The sequence below is a fragment of the Hydra viridissima genome, unplaced genomic scaffold (assembly GCF_058129835.1).
Source record: "Hydra viridissima isolate aposymbiotic clone 2 unplaced genomic scaffold, HvirCarnegie_v1 scaffold_2, whole genome shotgun sequence".
In the NCBI taxonomy this organism is placed as follows: domain Eukaryota; kingdom Metazoa; phylum Cnidaria; class Hydrozoa; order Anthoathecata; family Hydridae; genus Hydra; species Hydra viridissima.
Genome location: NW_028324301.1, coordinates 10978764 through 10994552, shown reverse-complemented (window position 1 = coordinate 10994552; position 15789 = coordinate 10978764). Strand labels below are relative to the sequence as shown.

Below are 15789 nucleotides of genomic sequence, written 5' to 3'. Positions count from 1 at the left end.
AATCCAAATGTTCAGATATTTTAATCAATAAAAAATTATAGTTTTTTAGTTTTAATTTTTCTATAAGAAAACAGAAACGACGATTTATATTTGCGAATACTTAATTTTCAAAATTCATTTAACTAATATTTATGAAGAAAAAACTGAAAAAGGTTAAAAAATAATATTTACTAATAAAACATTCGGATTAGTAACAAAACATATGCAGTTCAAACAAGTCATCAACCATGCCATAGTAATAAATAGATACATAATCTTGATAAAATGAAAAATATAGATAAAATAACTTTGACATATAAAATAACAATTGTATTAAACATATCTGTGATAAAGGAAATCATTTTTAACTAAATAATTTACATAAAATTTAAATCAAAACATGTCACAAAAATATTTAAGAAGTTCTTTTCCTCTCCGGTTTTCAAATAAAACTCCCCTTCAAGTGCTAAAATGTGCTTTTAATCACTCGCTTTTGACGTCATTTTCACTGCTTCGATCCTTCAACTGTTGATTCCACATGTCCGCATACAACCCTTTCTTTTCAAGGAGTTCGTGGTGCCTGAAAAGTAAGATACTTAATGTATGGTCGTAAAAAAGGCGCATTTTTAGAAATATTCGTCTAACAATCGATTCAAAGATATTATGAAACTCAATTTAAATAAAATTTTTGTAAATCATTCTGTAAATGTTTTGAACTGAAAACCACTAAAAACTTTGAAAAAATATTGCGTATTAAAAATTAAACTTTAGGGTACAAGTTTTATCTTTAAAACTCAGTTAAATAATTTAAATTTTTTATAGATACCTTTTATATATTTAAAAAAAATCAAGGATTTATTTTTAAGCAAGATGTTTTTTTTTGTTGCTTTAAGTTCAAATTAAAACATATAAACTCAGTTACAGAGTTATTAGAGTTACAATTAGAGTTATTACACATGGCGATTAACCTGATGGTTATCCATAATGATTAACTCGATGGCTTTAATTTAAACAACTTTTTTAGCATTCTTGCAGCCATTATTGTCAAGTTTTTTTAGATTTAAAGAATGCTTGCTCAGTTATTACTTTTTGCAGTGGTGTCAGTCTTTCTTCTCTTTCTGGGTTCCTTTTCTTGGGAGACTTTGATCTTATCAAAGTCTAGTTTCTTAAAGCCTTTATCACATTAAAGTATCCATGCTGGTATCCACAATTTACTAGCCACTGTTTGAAGTTTTGAGGTTATAATCTCAGCTGTACAACGTCAAAACACTTCATATTATGAAGTTTCAAGTGATAAGTATGAAGTTAAGTTGGCGGCCCGACGTACTTTAAAAAAATCATTTTCATATCAAATTATGAAAAATAGATACTGTGTTTTGACGTTGTACAGCTGATGTTGCGATCGTCACACAAGCATATTAAAACTTAATCATCAATCGGTGTTGAAAAAAATTGTATGGTTTCTGAGGGAAGCCATTTGCTGACGCAAGAAAATTAAATAAAAAGTGCGCCATTCCTACCCGCATCAATAGGAAAAAACGTTTAGAACTAGCGCGTTTAACAGCTTGGTAACTTCAACTGTCTGAAAGCCAGAATTAATGCACAATATAAGCCAAACATGTATCTTACATGAAAGCCAAATACCACAGTAAGGCTACTAAAGATTGCGTTAATGAAAAGTTTGTAAGCCTGGTTCGAAAATTGATATCTGCGCAAAAATAACAACTTCGAATGAGATGCTCATTCTAAGTTTATTTCATACTTTTTTTTTTAGTTTTTTTTGTTTAACTAAAAGATAAAAGATCTGTTTTATTGGTTTTGGAAACACATTTCAATTAATGTAGAGAAAGTTGGAAAAAAATTTACGACGCGCCAGTTTTAACCGCTAAAGTTAATGCGCCATTTTTACTCGCATCGATCATAGTTGATATAATAAAAAACAAAAGCAAACTAAAAAGCAATGAAAAACATTGAAATTTCATGTGAAAAATGGAGGGACAACTTTAACAGCATTTTGAGATGGTCCACATCATTTGTTACTCAGTATTACATCATCTAAACTAAACTAGTTTTTCCATTTTTTACTATTGCATAATTCATTCTATTATATTTCTCTTCCCATCATCTCTCTTCTTCTTCCTGATTAATGAATTCTCAATCCTCCTAGATTCTTGAATATCTGTAACATCGATTTGGTAGGTTCAATTGCTACCAACTTTATCTAGTGATGTAATGAAACTAAGAAACATGTTCACATATTCAAGTGTGAGAAAGAAAATAAAATACCAATGCAGGTATTTTATTTTATCGAATCTGACGAATTTTTCCATTTAGATTTAATACTTCGATAACTATACAATGTATAAACTTTAAATCTGCCGCTGAGCAAGCAAACCAGGAGTCATATCACATTTCATGTAGTGAACGTGAAGTTTTTCAAATCAATAAAACTAACTTGAAGTCCAGAAAAAAATTCTAGAACTACTATTAAGTTAAAACTATTAAACAGAGCTCCAAAATAAGAGATAAAAAAAGTTTGTAACACATACATTGGTTATAACCAATAATTCATAAAAATTTTTTTTTACAATTTTTAACTTTTCAAAGTGTTTTAACTTTGTTTTGGTTTGATTAGATTTTTACACTTAATCTCACCCAAATAAGTAACCTAACTAACATACAAAAATAAGTAACCTAACTAACATACAGAAACCTAACTAAATTTATCATACTTGCTTAACTTTTGTTTCTTAATCTTACCTTCCTTTTTCAACTATTATGCCATCCTGGATAACTAAGATTTGATCAGCCCCAATTATTGTTGATAACCTAAAAACACCAACCACCATAAGAAAGACACTGTTACACACTAGTAAACCAATATGAAAAGATTTTTAAAAATAACTACCGGTGTGCTACAACTATGGTTGTCTTGTTGGCACATACTCTGTTTAAAGATGCCTGTATGTTTCTCTCAGTCTGCGTATCTAATGCTGAGGTAGCCTAAAACAAATTAAACAACTGATACAGATACCTTATCTTGGTCAGAAATTAGATATTAATTAGGTGTCACTTAGATAATAGGAACTTGGTCATCAATTTGTCACCAAAATCTAAAAAATCAAAACAAAAAGGTGAACCTCATCAAGAAGAACAATTTCAGGAGCTTTCAGTAATGTCCTTGCAATAGCTACTCGCTGTTTTTCTCCACCACTTAGTTTTAATCCACGTTCACCTACCATTGTTTCATACTCTAAACAAGAAAAAAAAAATCATGGTTTATATTAAAGCCATTTGGGCCCTGTAATCTAAAAATCCTTAAATTAAAGTTGAAAATCTTAACTAAAATAATTCACACTTATTTCAAATTTTATGCAAAAAATAAAATCTGAAATCTAATCGAATTTCTAAATGGTAGAATCTATCAAAAAACAAACTGTCAGGGAAGCCAGTTATCTTGTTATGAATATCAGCGGCTGTTGCAGCATTTATCACTTCACTTAAATTTGCGTTAACTCTTCCATATGATATGTTATAGTTAATAGTGTCATTGAACAACACTGTATCTTGAGGTACAACTCCAATAGATTGCCTTAAAGATTTCTGAGTTATCTAAACCATAAAAAACATCAGGAAAAATTAAAAGGGATAATATTAAAAAGATATTAAAAACTTGATCAATATTTGAAAAGATATCAGCTATACCTCTCTGATATCTTGACCATCTATACATATGCTGCCTCCCAAAACATCATAAAACCGAAACAACAACCTAATAATTGTGGATTTCCCACTACCAGATGGACCAACCTAAAAAAGATATAGAATACTTTTTTCCAAAAAACTAACAAATGCTTTTAAGATGTGCAAAACTGTGTTTAAAATGTGCGATTTCTTGTAAATATTGTAATGATTATAAATACCTGGCTTCTACAACATGTTATCAATTTTATCAAATCATTTCATAATTCGGTGCATTATAAAAAATTCCTTTTAATAAAGAAAAATGTATACTAAAAAAAGTATATGGAAAAATCTTTTTTAAATAAGCAAATACCAAAGCAACAGTTTGTCCTGGTAAAACACTGAAGGATATTCCACGGAGAATTGGTTTTCTAAAAAATAATTTAACTACTTTTATCAGTTTTTGTTGGGGTTATAAATATAATATACTTAGTGAAAGTGCAGAAATAAATTAACCTCTCATCATAATGAAAATGGACATCTTTGTATTCGACAAGTCCATGTTTCACATTTAGGACATATGCAGAGGGGCTATCAAACACCTAAAGTTAAAATTTACGGTATAAAAATGTTATAACCAAAAATTTTTCTTTGCTAATTTGAAACATAAATAACTAACCTCCACTTCTTCATCAAACAAGTCAAACATATTTTCCATATCAATAAAAGATGTTTGGATCATCCTTTAAAAAAAGGATTAATAAAAGATGTATTTGGATCAAACTTTTTACACACACACTTGCATGATTTAACAAACAATAAAATGGTACAATTAATAAAACAGCAGATTTGAGAAAAAAAAAATCAATTTAAAACTTTGTGCACCAATTTTTTTTTTGCAATGTATTTTGGTATGCTTTTTTACATGCACTTGAAAAAACTGAAGAAAAAAAGTAATGAACTACTAAACTTTCTAGTGGCATGGCGGTTATAGAGAAATATTTTCCATGCCATACAAAAAAAAAGTTGGTCTTTATCAAATATGGTTTCTTTTTTACAATGTATTGAAAAAAAAGAATTCAAAATTTAAATTTTCTTATTTTTTTTGAAAGCTCTGTATATATATAAAAAAGAAGTGTTTTTTTACAAGATTCCACAGTAAAGTTAGAAGATTTATGATTCTTTATTATCTCTAATAGTAGTACCCTGCAAAATTTATGATGATAAATTCTTACTTATAGAGCAAAAAAACTTTTCTGAAGAAAGCTATAAAGTTTACAGCAGTCACCTATCAATACAAAAATCATCATTGAAAAAGACAAACCTATAAAATGTTCCAAAAAAGTTAAGTGGAGTGTACAACTGGTTGACATATGCAATGAACATAACAAAATCTCCGACCTGCAAATAATAAATTCAGAACTATACCATATGCATACAAATTCAGAAACACTTTTAATAGTAATAATCAGTGTTAATTTAAGTACTGATAATTTTCCAGCTTCAACTAAACTTCCACAGTAAAGCATGCCTATGCACATGCCAATACTTATAATGCTGTTCTGAGATGTGTTCAAAATGCTCAATGTCGCTTGCATTAACCATTCTGCTTTCTAAAGGTAACACACCTAATATTTTATAAGATCATATAAAAATATCACAAAAAAAATTAGTTTTTTTTAACAAAACACATGCAGTAGAGAAAGAGAAATTGCTTTTTACAAAGAGGATTTTTACTTAGGTCAGGTGAAACAAGTTAATATACCTGATAACTAATTATTTTGGTGTTGTATCTTTCCACTTCAAATTTTTCATTATTGTAGTATTTTACCTGTAGTAAAAATACTTTTTAATGATATTTGGGTATTAATCTCTCTGATCTTTACACAATAAGATCTTAGTAGAAATATACTTCTGGCATAAAATACTAAAGATGCTGTGTACAGGAATAATATTCTTGAGGAAAAGGTATCACAAACTTTGTGAGGAAAGTTGTACAATGATCTTAGACTGCTTTAAACCTCATTGTTTAACTTAATAATTCATTAAATTACATTGGAAGCAATACCGTTTCAAAATTCAACAGAGAGTCAACAGCAACAGCCTTTTGAATATTATCTTTCTCATTCATTTCTCTTCTGTAACTTGTACGCCATTCAGTTACTAATATGGTAGCAGCTAAAAATACAATAGGAATATATCTGTTAACTATTAAAGCTCTATTTTTATGTAACCAACCAAATGAAAAATAAGATGTTTAACATTAAACAAAGCCAACCATAGAAATCAAACTGATATAGAGACCTTTAATGCTAATTTGAAATTGTATTTTTTGTGAAATTTCTGAGAATATATTGTACTATAATGTAAATGTCTATACCATACAAATTATTTAATTTTCACAGTATGGTTGAAACATGAGGATAAACTTAAGTTAAATTTTATTATGGATTGATTTCTTTCTGTCATCCGTAGATGAGATCAAAAAAGATTTCTATGAACAACTTTACTACAAGTTAAAGTGTAATAAATAAATTTAAAGATCAGTTAAGTTATTTTATGAAGGTTCTGTATTTTCTTTTAAAGACTTCCTTCATAAATTAAAAAGAACATTTATAATAAATTGCTTATCCATACAAATAACTTGCTAATAAAATTAGCTTCACAATAAAAATAGCTCATCAATACAGATATCTTACCAATATATAAGCTCATTGTTATAAAAACAATCAAAGCAAACCAGCCATTAAATGCAAGTCCAAAATACACAACAGCAATAACAATATCAACAATAGTAGGCATTATTTGAAATAATATGTAACTAGATGTTGATGAAAATGAATCAAATTCAATTTAACAAAATTATCTTTGATCAACAATAATGATCAAACAAACCAAAACACCCAAGACATAGAAAAGCAAAGTTTAACATTAAAAAAGAGAATTAAGTGTTAAATAAAGTTAAATTTTTTTTTTTACTAAAGTAAGGTTTCTATGCTACTTGATCCTCGGTCAACCATCCCTATTACTTCACCAGTCTTTCGTTGCAGATGCCAGCGAAGTGATAAACTATGCAAGTGTTCAAAAAGTTGAATTTGTACAGTGCGGCTGGTAAACTGCTGGACATCAATCCACAGATAAGAATGAATATTTGATAGAAGACCCATAGTACCTTTATTGTAGAAATTCAACATAAGTATCTACCTTTTGGATTAATCTATTACTAATCCAAGAAGAAAATTATAGTCTTACCTATAGCTCCACCTTGAAGAAATGTAAAGGTCATGTATACAGCAATTAACTGCCATGGATTATGTGATTTACCACTATCAGACAAGTAGTTAACTAAGTTAAATAAATGCATAAATCAATAAGAAATATTTGTCAAGACAAGAACCTTTAAGGGTTAGTAGGTATCTGGATACAGAAATTTGGTTATTAAAAGTAAAATGGATTAAATATGCAACAAAAGAAATGCTTTTTGGGAACAAAAGAAATGCTTTTTGCTTTCTAGCACATGATACTAACACAAAAAGTCAACAAAAAATGATTAATTATTTAGAAAAGAATGCTGCAGCATATTATATTAGAAAATCTAAGAAAAAATAAAATGACACCTATCTTTCTGTATTGTGCTGGTAAAAGGACATTAAGCACTCGACCAGCAACCAAGATTCCTAAACAGATTATAACTCGGAGACGAAGCCATCTGTCAAAAGATGCATCAAAAAATATCTTACAATTTTAACCTCTTAATAATCAAAATTTTAAAGAACTTTCAGGATTGACATTAAACACTATTAAAAAACACTATGCTGCCAGAATAATTTAACATCAAAATCCGTTTTACAAACTAATTCTTTTTTAATGTTGCTGGATTAAAGCCTTAAATAATTGTTAATATAGTCAACATTCAATTTACCCATTTGAAGGCCAAATAAAAGCCCAAAGTTTTTTGGTTCTATCCCAATAATTTGAAAAAGTAGAAGCAGATCTTTTTTTATCTTTATCAGGCATCTAAATACATATTCATAGTCACATATAAACTTGCTTAAATGAAATACTTAAACTTAATCTTTTTTTTTTTTTTTTTTACAACTAAATGTGTAGCTTATGCTAGCCTTCATCAGCTGCTAACAAAATGAAGCTGATTAACATATACTTATAACAAAACATGCACAATATTAGAAATTTTACAGTAATAAAAACGTTTTATTATTAGAAATTTTACAGTAACAAAAATGTTCAACAATACTGACCAATTGTTTCTTTTTCAAACCAGGTGCATGGAAACCAAGAATAAATACCAGGCAGTTGACACTGATCCGTAAATAAAACATAACTAAATTGGTGTATTGATTTGAATCATCATGCTTGTTTGTAAACCATTGCTCTCCATTCCACGAAACAAATACTAAAAACTCCAATAACAATCCAGTTCCCCAAAATATGATCAATAGAGCTGAATGACGACGAACATTCAACATATAGAAAATAAATCTCTCTTTTCTAAATGCGTGAAGTCCTAGTGTCCAAGCTGCAACATTTAAAGCAGCACAAAGGATATCAACCCCAGCTATACAATTATGATCAAAAATAAGTTTTAACAATATATGTATTAAGGGTAAAAGTATGTGCACTATATGTAAAAAAACTTGGCATGCATATAAAAATGGCAATGGCAATTTTGAAAAGGAAAAGCCCTGAAAACTTTTCTGCTTTTTAAAAATAGATTTTTTTATTCCATTTGCTATTAATTCTTCAACATCTTCATTTTTATTCTGTTGATGTTGATGATAACATTTTGCAAGTCCTTGTACAGTAACAATCAAAAACGGAATGACGAATAAAAGAACTGGCTGAAATGTCAGGTAAAAGCACACTGAAAATCCATCTTTATGCCACAAAGGAAGAAGTGTGGTGTTTTGAGGACAATATGAAATCAGACCCATCTTTATCTTTTCTAAAACAAATTATATATATATATATATATATATATATATATATATATATATATATATATATATATATATATATATATATATATATATATATATATATATATATATATATATATATATATATATATATATACACACACACTTAATTCTTATCTCTACTTTATTAAAAAGTCAATCCTAAAAAAAATACACCGATTGAAACCAACTTAAGTAACAGTAAGAATTTATATTACAAGTTATTTGTTGAGATTTCTTTTAAACGGAAGCGCCTAAAGTATAAAATATTGATATAACTAGAGCTAAAATCCAGAACAATATAAAATTTTTATTATGTTCAGCTAATTTTTTGGGAATCTTGTCAATGAGTATAATGCCCTGCTTAGAAATGGACCATTTCTAACGAAAAGAAAATAATCCAGTTCAGCTCATTTAGTGTTCATTAAGTAAGTAAAATTCAAATTAGCATTAAAATTTACTAGCATTTTCTCATTGGATAATGCAAGCATATTTTCTTTATTTAAATTTAAATGTCGACAAAAATTTTTTATAGATATACCACTGGATGGTTTTATTCCAGGGTTTGCAGACCAAAGTATCACTCAAAAGGCGATCAAAGTGCAGTTCTTTATTTAATATAGTCGATGCGTGATTAATTCCGATAAATAGAAGAACGTGAAAGAATAATTTGATTACATAATATGTAATCTTAAAAAAACAATATTTTGAAAAATAACCAAACATTCTGTTTTGCTATGTTTATATAATATATAAACATAGCAAAACAGAATGTTTGGTTATTTTTCAAAATATTGTTTTTTTAAGTTTTGATATACCGTGGTGTGATCTAACAAAGTCTATGTTTTAAGAAAGTCCTTATCTAAGAAATGACAAATTTTCTAGATAACTAGTTGATTAAACTAGATAACTAGCTAGTTAAAATCACTAACTTGATATGTGGTTAGTTAAAATCACTAAATTATTTTCCCCAAATGTTTATTTTATATATAAAAAATTTGTCATTTTTTACATTAGGACTTTCTTAAAGCATAGGACTTTATTAGGTCACATCATGGTACTATTGTAAAATTTAAAAATCGTTTGGGGTGACTAAACTTTCTATCAAAACTGGAAAAAGTTATGTAATTTACATTTTTATCCAAAATTTCACCTGATGTTTACTGTTAAGTACCATGTGATATAAATATATTACATAAATCAAGTTTTCTATAAGCTCTGTTATTGTGTAATTTTAATTAAATAATGTTATTATACAATGTTATCATATAATGAAGATTATATTAGCTATTATATATCACAGGTGCATCATTAAGTTATTATATATCATAGGTGCATCAGATAAAGATGCAGGTAAGCTTTTTTTCTCTTTTCTTTTTTCTTCCTTAATATTTGTTATAACTTAAATGAAGTTTCCATATTTTATGAGCTAATATATTTCATTTTATCGTTTTATATTGAAAATGTTAAATCTACATTTTCATCTCAGTTGAGGAAAAAAATCAGTTTCTTCAGCATCAATCGTACTGTTCGATTTGCTGCCGTTTCAACTTCAAATATCTTTGAGGTTGAAAACTGTATATAATTTTAGTTAAGATTATTATATATTAACATCGATGATTAAAAACAAGCTTCGTCAAGAATAAATAATGTAGAGAATTATTACTTTTAAAATGGTATCAGAAGGTAGCTAATTAAATCTCCGATAATTATGTTTTAGTTTAAAGAAAGAAAAAATCAAAAAAAAGGTTTATCAAAAATCTGTGTATTTTATATTTAAATTATGTTTTACAATATTAGTAAAATTGTTAGTTTAAGTGGTCATAGTTTACTCATACACTCATGTTTTTGGGTCAGATATGCGAACAAGCTTCCAGAAAAATACCACAAGAAGAGCTTAATAAGTTGTGTGCTGCTTCTTACTTTATTTTATTTACAAGAATATTTAATGTTTGTGATGAGTTTAATTGTGCTAAAATGAAAAAAAAAATGCGGATGTAAATATATGTAGAAGGTTAATTTTTTTTAAAACAACCCAAAATGTTGTAAAAAATTAGTTTATCGAATTGAAAAACAAAACTTCAGTTTTTCTTGTCTATTACCGTAACCTCTCGAGCCAGGATTGGCCTAACACCGGGACAAACATGTTTTTTGGGCCGATCTACACAAAAATATTGCTGAATAGTAAAACGTAAAGATAAGTAACACAGTTATTTAATTACATATATAATTCAATTGAATATCTCATAAGGGGTAAAAGATAGATGTTTCTACTTGTAAATAGACCACAAATATATACAAAAATATCTTAAAATTATAGATATCAAATTTCGATATCCTTGTAGCTAAATGTAAAAATAACATACCTATATACATCAATAAAAAAAAGAAAGGTTTAGTATCACATAATGCACCTGTTGCAAAAATAAAATAGAGAACGTCACTGATTGGCTGTCATATAATTGTATAAATGTGAACTAGATAATTGTTTTTTGATGCAATAAATGTTTTGTTGTTGAACATTCTTTTCTTGTAGAGTTTATTAAAATTTGTGAATGAAAATAAGTAAATAAAACAACAGTGTTTTAAATCTTATGATTGCAGAATTTTTAATTCACTATGTTATCGAAATAAAAAGTCACATCAAAAGCTGGGCCATTTTGTGTTCCCAATCTGCCCCTGTCTCGAACAGTCAAGGATTATGTATATTAGTTATTGAAATCTTACTCTTTAAAGAACGAACTTCTTTTCAAAAAAATTGTTAATTTAGCCTTGAAAGATTAGAGAAAGCATTGATTAGCATGTAATCTTATAGATTAGCATGCGTTTCCTAATGATGATACCAGTAAATCAAGGTTGGCACATTTTTTTGATCAAATGTAACACAACGCCAACCTTGTTGTTCATAATGAAAAAAAAAAGGACGAGACTTTTGTTAAAAAATTTATGATCTTTGTAGATATTATAACATCGATCAGCAGGAATGCTTACATACGTTTACGTCAGCACATTTCCAATCTAAAGAAAGAGGTATCAGCTATAAGTTCTTATTTGTATACTAAGCATGTTTGCTAAAGAAATACTCCACACTCTAGAGTTATCCTTTGCAAGTGCAAATTCGATTTTTTTTTTTTTTTACAGAAATGAACGATGTAGATTTTTCAAAGGAAACATTAAATATTTTACAAAGGAAAAGAGAATTATCGGTTACGTCTGAAGCTTCATTTTAACGTTACAGAAATGAACGATGTAGATTTTTCAAAGGAAACATTAAATATTTTACAAAGGAAAAGAGATCGGTTACGTCTGAAGCTTCATTTTAACGTTACACAGCTAAATCACAAATGTGCAAAAATCCCATTCTTTATAAAGGATCTAAGTATTATGCAAGAACGGTCAGGTTTTATCCTAAATTCTTTTAAGCTATAATTTCTTTCGCTAACCCAGAAATATTTCGTAAAATAATATTTTTAGACTGTGCAAGTTATTTTCAGCTTTAATTACTCTAGAGTTTAGCGTGAAATCGAAGAATCAAAATAGTATCTAAATATTTATCCACCGTTAAAATAGTTATCCGAGCAACATTTGTCTACATATGTAATAAAGAGAAACCTCGAATCCTTTTTACTTGTAGAATGATAAAATTTTCTGACTTCAGAAACACATTGAACTGATTTTCCTTCACAGATTCCATCAAATGATTCCTCATTTAAAAAGCATCAAAAGCAATATAACTTGCATATGAGCCAGCATTGGCAAAATGTTTTAATAGCACTAAATAAACTGTAAATGGTATTCGTTTGTTGCTGCACTGTTATAACACGAACAACCAAAATATACTCAGTGTATATTTACTGAACAACAAGATTTTTTATCTTTCTAGGAACCATAATCTCTAAAAGGAAAATACATTTTAAAGTGCTAACTTGTATCCACTGAGCATGGCCATCATATAACATGAATACCTGTGTAATGGACAATATAAAACACCTGGACAAAGATGCTTTCCGTACTTCTAATAAAAGGTTTTGTAAAAGAACTGGACCACACACACCTGTGATCATCTTTTGCGTGGTGTGTGTAAGTGTCAGACATTATTTTCCCTAAATGTGTGTAAGTGTCAGACATTATTTTGCCTAAATATCTTCCGTAAATAATTAGAAGAATGAACTTTATAATAAGGGATTAAAATGTCTTCTCAGGTAAGATTCGTAGAGACAATATGTTAATTGCATGTTTAATTTTACCCTAGATCTGAGCCTAAAGAAAAATGCTTAAACAAAACCAAAGTGCTAAAAGAAGCCAGAAATTGTGCTCCTTACTTGTTTTTTTTCGGGATTCTTTTACTTTTAATAAAAGTAGAATTTGCAGATTGCATGAGGAAACTTTTAGAAAGAATACCAGTTTAGCTAGTGAAGAGCTCTTCAATAACCTAAGCTAATATTGTAGTCAACGATAAGTTTTATATCGCTTTACAGTTTTTTTTTTCATTTTTTCGCAGCTTTTTCACTCATTGCCATATGCAAACTGCAAACTCAAGATATGTTCTAAATTGCAAACTCCACAACACAAGCATAATACAACAATGTTGACTTCATCAAGAAGATTGCCCCCAATGACCCGTGGGGTTTTTGAAATATTTTATGAACCACTTAATCCAATTTGATCATTTTAAAATCGTTTTATGGCAATTTATCTCTTTTTCAAATTATGTAAGACTAGTTTTAAAAAAGTTGTTTGTAAACAAAGAAAATGTTTTTGCGAGCAGAAAAAAAAAATTCATTTTAGACGAGTGGCTTAAGAGCGTATGTTCCAATTCGCTGGCAAAAAACTTTAAGGAAAACTAAAAGGTTTTTAAAGAAAAACTGTTTGTTGTTCTATCAAATAGTGGAGGGGAGGTCACGGATTGGAAAGAAAGTTGAAAAACGGAGAAAAAAAGTCCATCACGTTTAAAACTTATTCAATAGTGATCAGGGGGATAAATAAAAAACTGGGGCTCCTAAATCGACATTTTAAGACGTCATAAAGAGATATTGTAGCAAGACATACAGGAAGCAGAAGTTCCATGGAAAATGTAACACCAATTCAGGGAAGGCCAAAAATACGGTTGAAAACTACAACGAGAAAAGCTTCAAGGAAATCAAAAAATGATCAAGAAACCTTCTGTAAACTTAACTGTTTTAGTAATTTTATACAATCCCTAAAGCAACAAGCCTAAAATTTTACTAAAAACAATTAAAACCAAAAAATTTAACAAGTTATAGTTTGGCTAACTATCTCTTTGTGTGGTTTCAAGACTCATTTTTCTTCAACAAAAGTTCCGAAGTTTACGAGAAAAACATCGGGCAGACACGAAATATGAGCTGCGTTAGAAGGGGAAAATTGCAGCATTTATTCCGCCGAATTTGGGATGTCGCATGAAAATTTACGAAAACTAGTGTCCAAAAGTTCATGCAAGATGTCCGTACTAAACTGAAAAATTACTGTAATTACCTCGAGGATGATGTTCTGGAGAAAAATTTGCTTTAAAACAAAAAAAAGTTATTAAAGTTGATTCAGCAGTTTTTAAAATATTTCAAACAGTCTTTATGTCAAGATTTCCTATATGGCGATTGTTGTGTAAGGGCACCTCTCAAGGGGTTAGATACTACTTTTAGCACAAGCACCCGGAAGAATGAAGCACAACAAGTAGCCTGTTCATTCAGATAATTAGCTTACAATGGACATGTCAAACTTAACTCTTGAATTGCTGGCAAAAAATAACCTACCCATTAATCTTGCTAACATGCCTGCTTTTATTAAGATAATGGATGTCATGTCTCCTAAAGACAAACTGAAGCACTCTTCTACTTTTTTTCAAGCAAGCTCAACAGTGGTATTAACAATCGTCATTTGAATAGAACAACACAACTAACGCGATTTCTGACAATAAACGTTTATTTCTGTTACTAATGAAAAATCTCAATCGGTAAAAAGTAACAACCAGGATTTGTCACTGTTGACACTGATAATCAATGTTTTTAGTCTCTAGTCAATCAATACATTTTTTAATATTTTGGGCACAAGCTATCTTTGTTGTATCAAGCCATTAAAGGTCGTCTTAGTGAAGTTCTGGATGCGGAACTGCCCAAGTTTATTTGGTCTTAAGCTTGGATCATCAAACTTCTTGCTTTATTAATGCTTATTAAGCAACAACCTTACACTGTATCAATGAGAAGTTCAAGTTTAGAAGATGGATCCTGGGTGTCAATACCTTCTCAATGCGCCACTGGTATTAACACAGTAAAATACGTCGATGAATTGATCAAATGTAACGAAGCCATGAACTCTATCCAGCATTGAAGTGCTGTAGTTGCCAAGCATTCAACATGAAGATTGCACTCCCCTGTCCCTACAAGTGGAATCACTCAACGAAAGTTCAGTGATCACAAATTGAATAAAAGCTTCTTAAAAAATCTTTAATTGCCGTATTTACAAATATTTCGTGTCTTTTCTGTAGCTTTCTTTACTAAAATGGTAGTTGACACCAAAAGTTAAAAGGACTAAATCTGGAGGCATTAGGAAATTACTGAATAGGTATAAATTCTATAATTTTCGGCTGTTAACTAGTCTTCCTTTAAAATCTCAAGTTGAAGTCTCTTCTAACATTAGCTGGCGAAACAAAATTCGCAGAGTCTTCACCGTTCTTTTAGGAGCAACCACTCTTTATCTACTAATTCTCTTTATTTTCATTTGTAACAATAACTTTTCTTAAGCTCCATGAGGGTATCTGTAAGCAGAACAACATTTTTAGATATCACATAAAAGAAATAGTTCAACAGCTTGTATTCTTAAGGTTTGTTCTTTTAAGAATATAAAGCTAAATGCTAAAGCTTATCTTTACCCTTTTGTATATTAATAATTAGTTTTTTTCCTGCTATTAATACTTAACTCAGTTGTTGACAGGCGAATATCTTTTTTTAAAGAAGTTAATCTTCATTTCTTTGAGATTCAAAGTTCTCTTTAGTTTTATATGAGTGCGACATCGGTCGTTTTAGAGGCTCTAGGGAGTTTATCTGTCTGAGAAAAGAAATGAAGAAATTTATGTTTGCTCATAAAGACGGAAAAAACTCAATAAACCTATTGAGTAATTTAGCAGAGGCTTCACACT

At 29.1% G+C, this 15789-nt stretch overlaps 1 protein-coding gene and 1 long non-coding RNA gene across 4 annotated transcripts; one reads left to right on the top strand and one right to left on the bottom strand.

The window, feature by feature from the left end:
* Positions 1 to 208: 208 nt before the first annotated feature.
* Positions 209 to 9306, bottom strand: LOC145195631 (ATP-binding cassette sub-family B member 6-like). Its single transcript, XM_090077364.1, has 20 exons — positions 9181 to 9306; positions 7923 to 8626; positions 7586 to 7680; positions 7281 to 7372; positions 6916 to 7008; positions 6643 to 6835; positions 6363 to 6484; positions 5732 to 5841; positions 5429 to 5494; positions 5151 to 5276; positions 4988 to 5064; positions 4343 to 4406; positions 4180 to 4265; positions 4037 to 4094; positions 3685 to 3789; positions 3417 to 3591; positions 3120 to 3232; positions 2888 to 2982; positions 2740 to 2808; positions 209 to 559 (listed from the first exon to the last, which is right to left on the bottom strand). The coding sequence occupies exons 2-20, from the start codon at positions 8613 to 8615 to the stop codon at positions 463 to 465; spliced, it is 2529 nt and encodes an 842-aa protein (XP_089933490.1). The 5' UTR covers positions 8616 to 8626; positions 9181 to 9306; the 3' UTR covers positions 209 to 462.
* Positions 9307 to 9432: 126 nt separating this feature from the next.
* On the top strand, positions 9433 to 13859 carry LOC149891888 (uncharacterized). 3 transcript variants are annotated; one of them, XR_016449499.1, is made up of 3 exons: positions 9433 to 9992; positions 11599 to 11669; positions 11781 to 13859. It is a non-coding gene; the product is annotated as an uncharacterized LOC149891888 (long non-coding RNA). The 3 variants fall into 3 exon arrangements; XR_016449498.1 differs by lacking the exon at positions 11599 to 11669 and having other exon boundaries at positions 9928 to 9992; positions 13141 to 13430; XR_016449500.1 differs by lacking the exons at positions 11599 to 11669; positions 11781 to 13859 and adding an exon at positions 10497 to 10718 and having other exon boundaries at positions 9941 to 9992.
* Positions 13860 to 15789: the final 1930 nt, after the last annotated feature.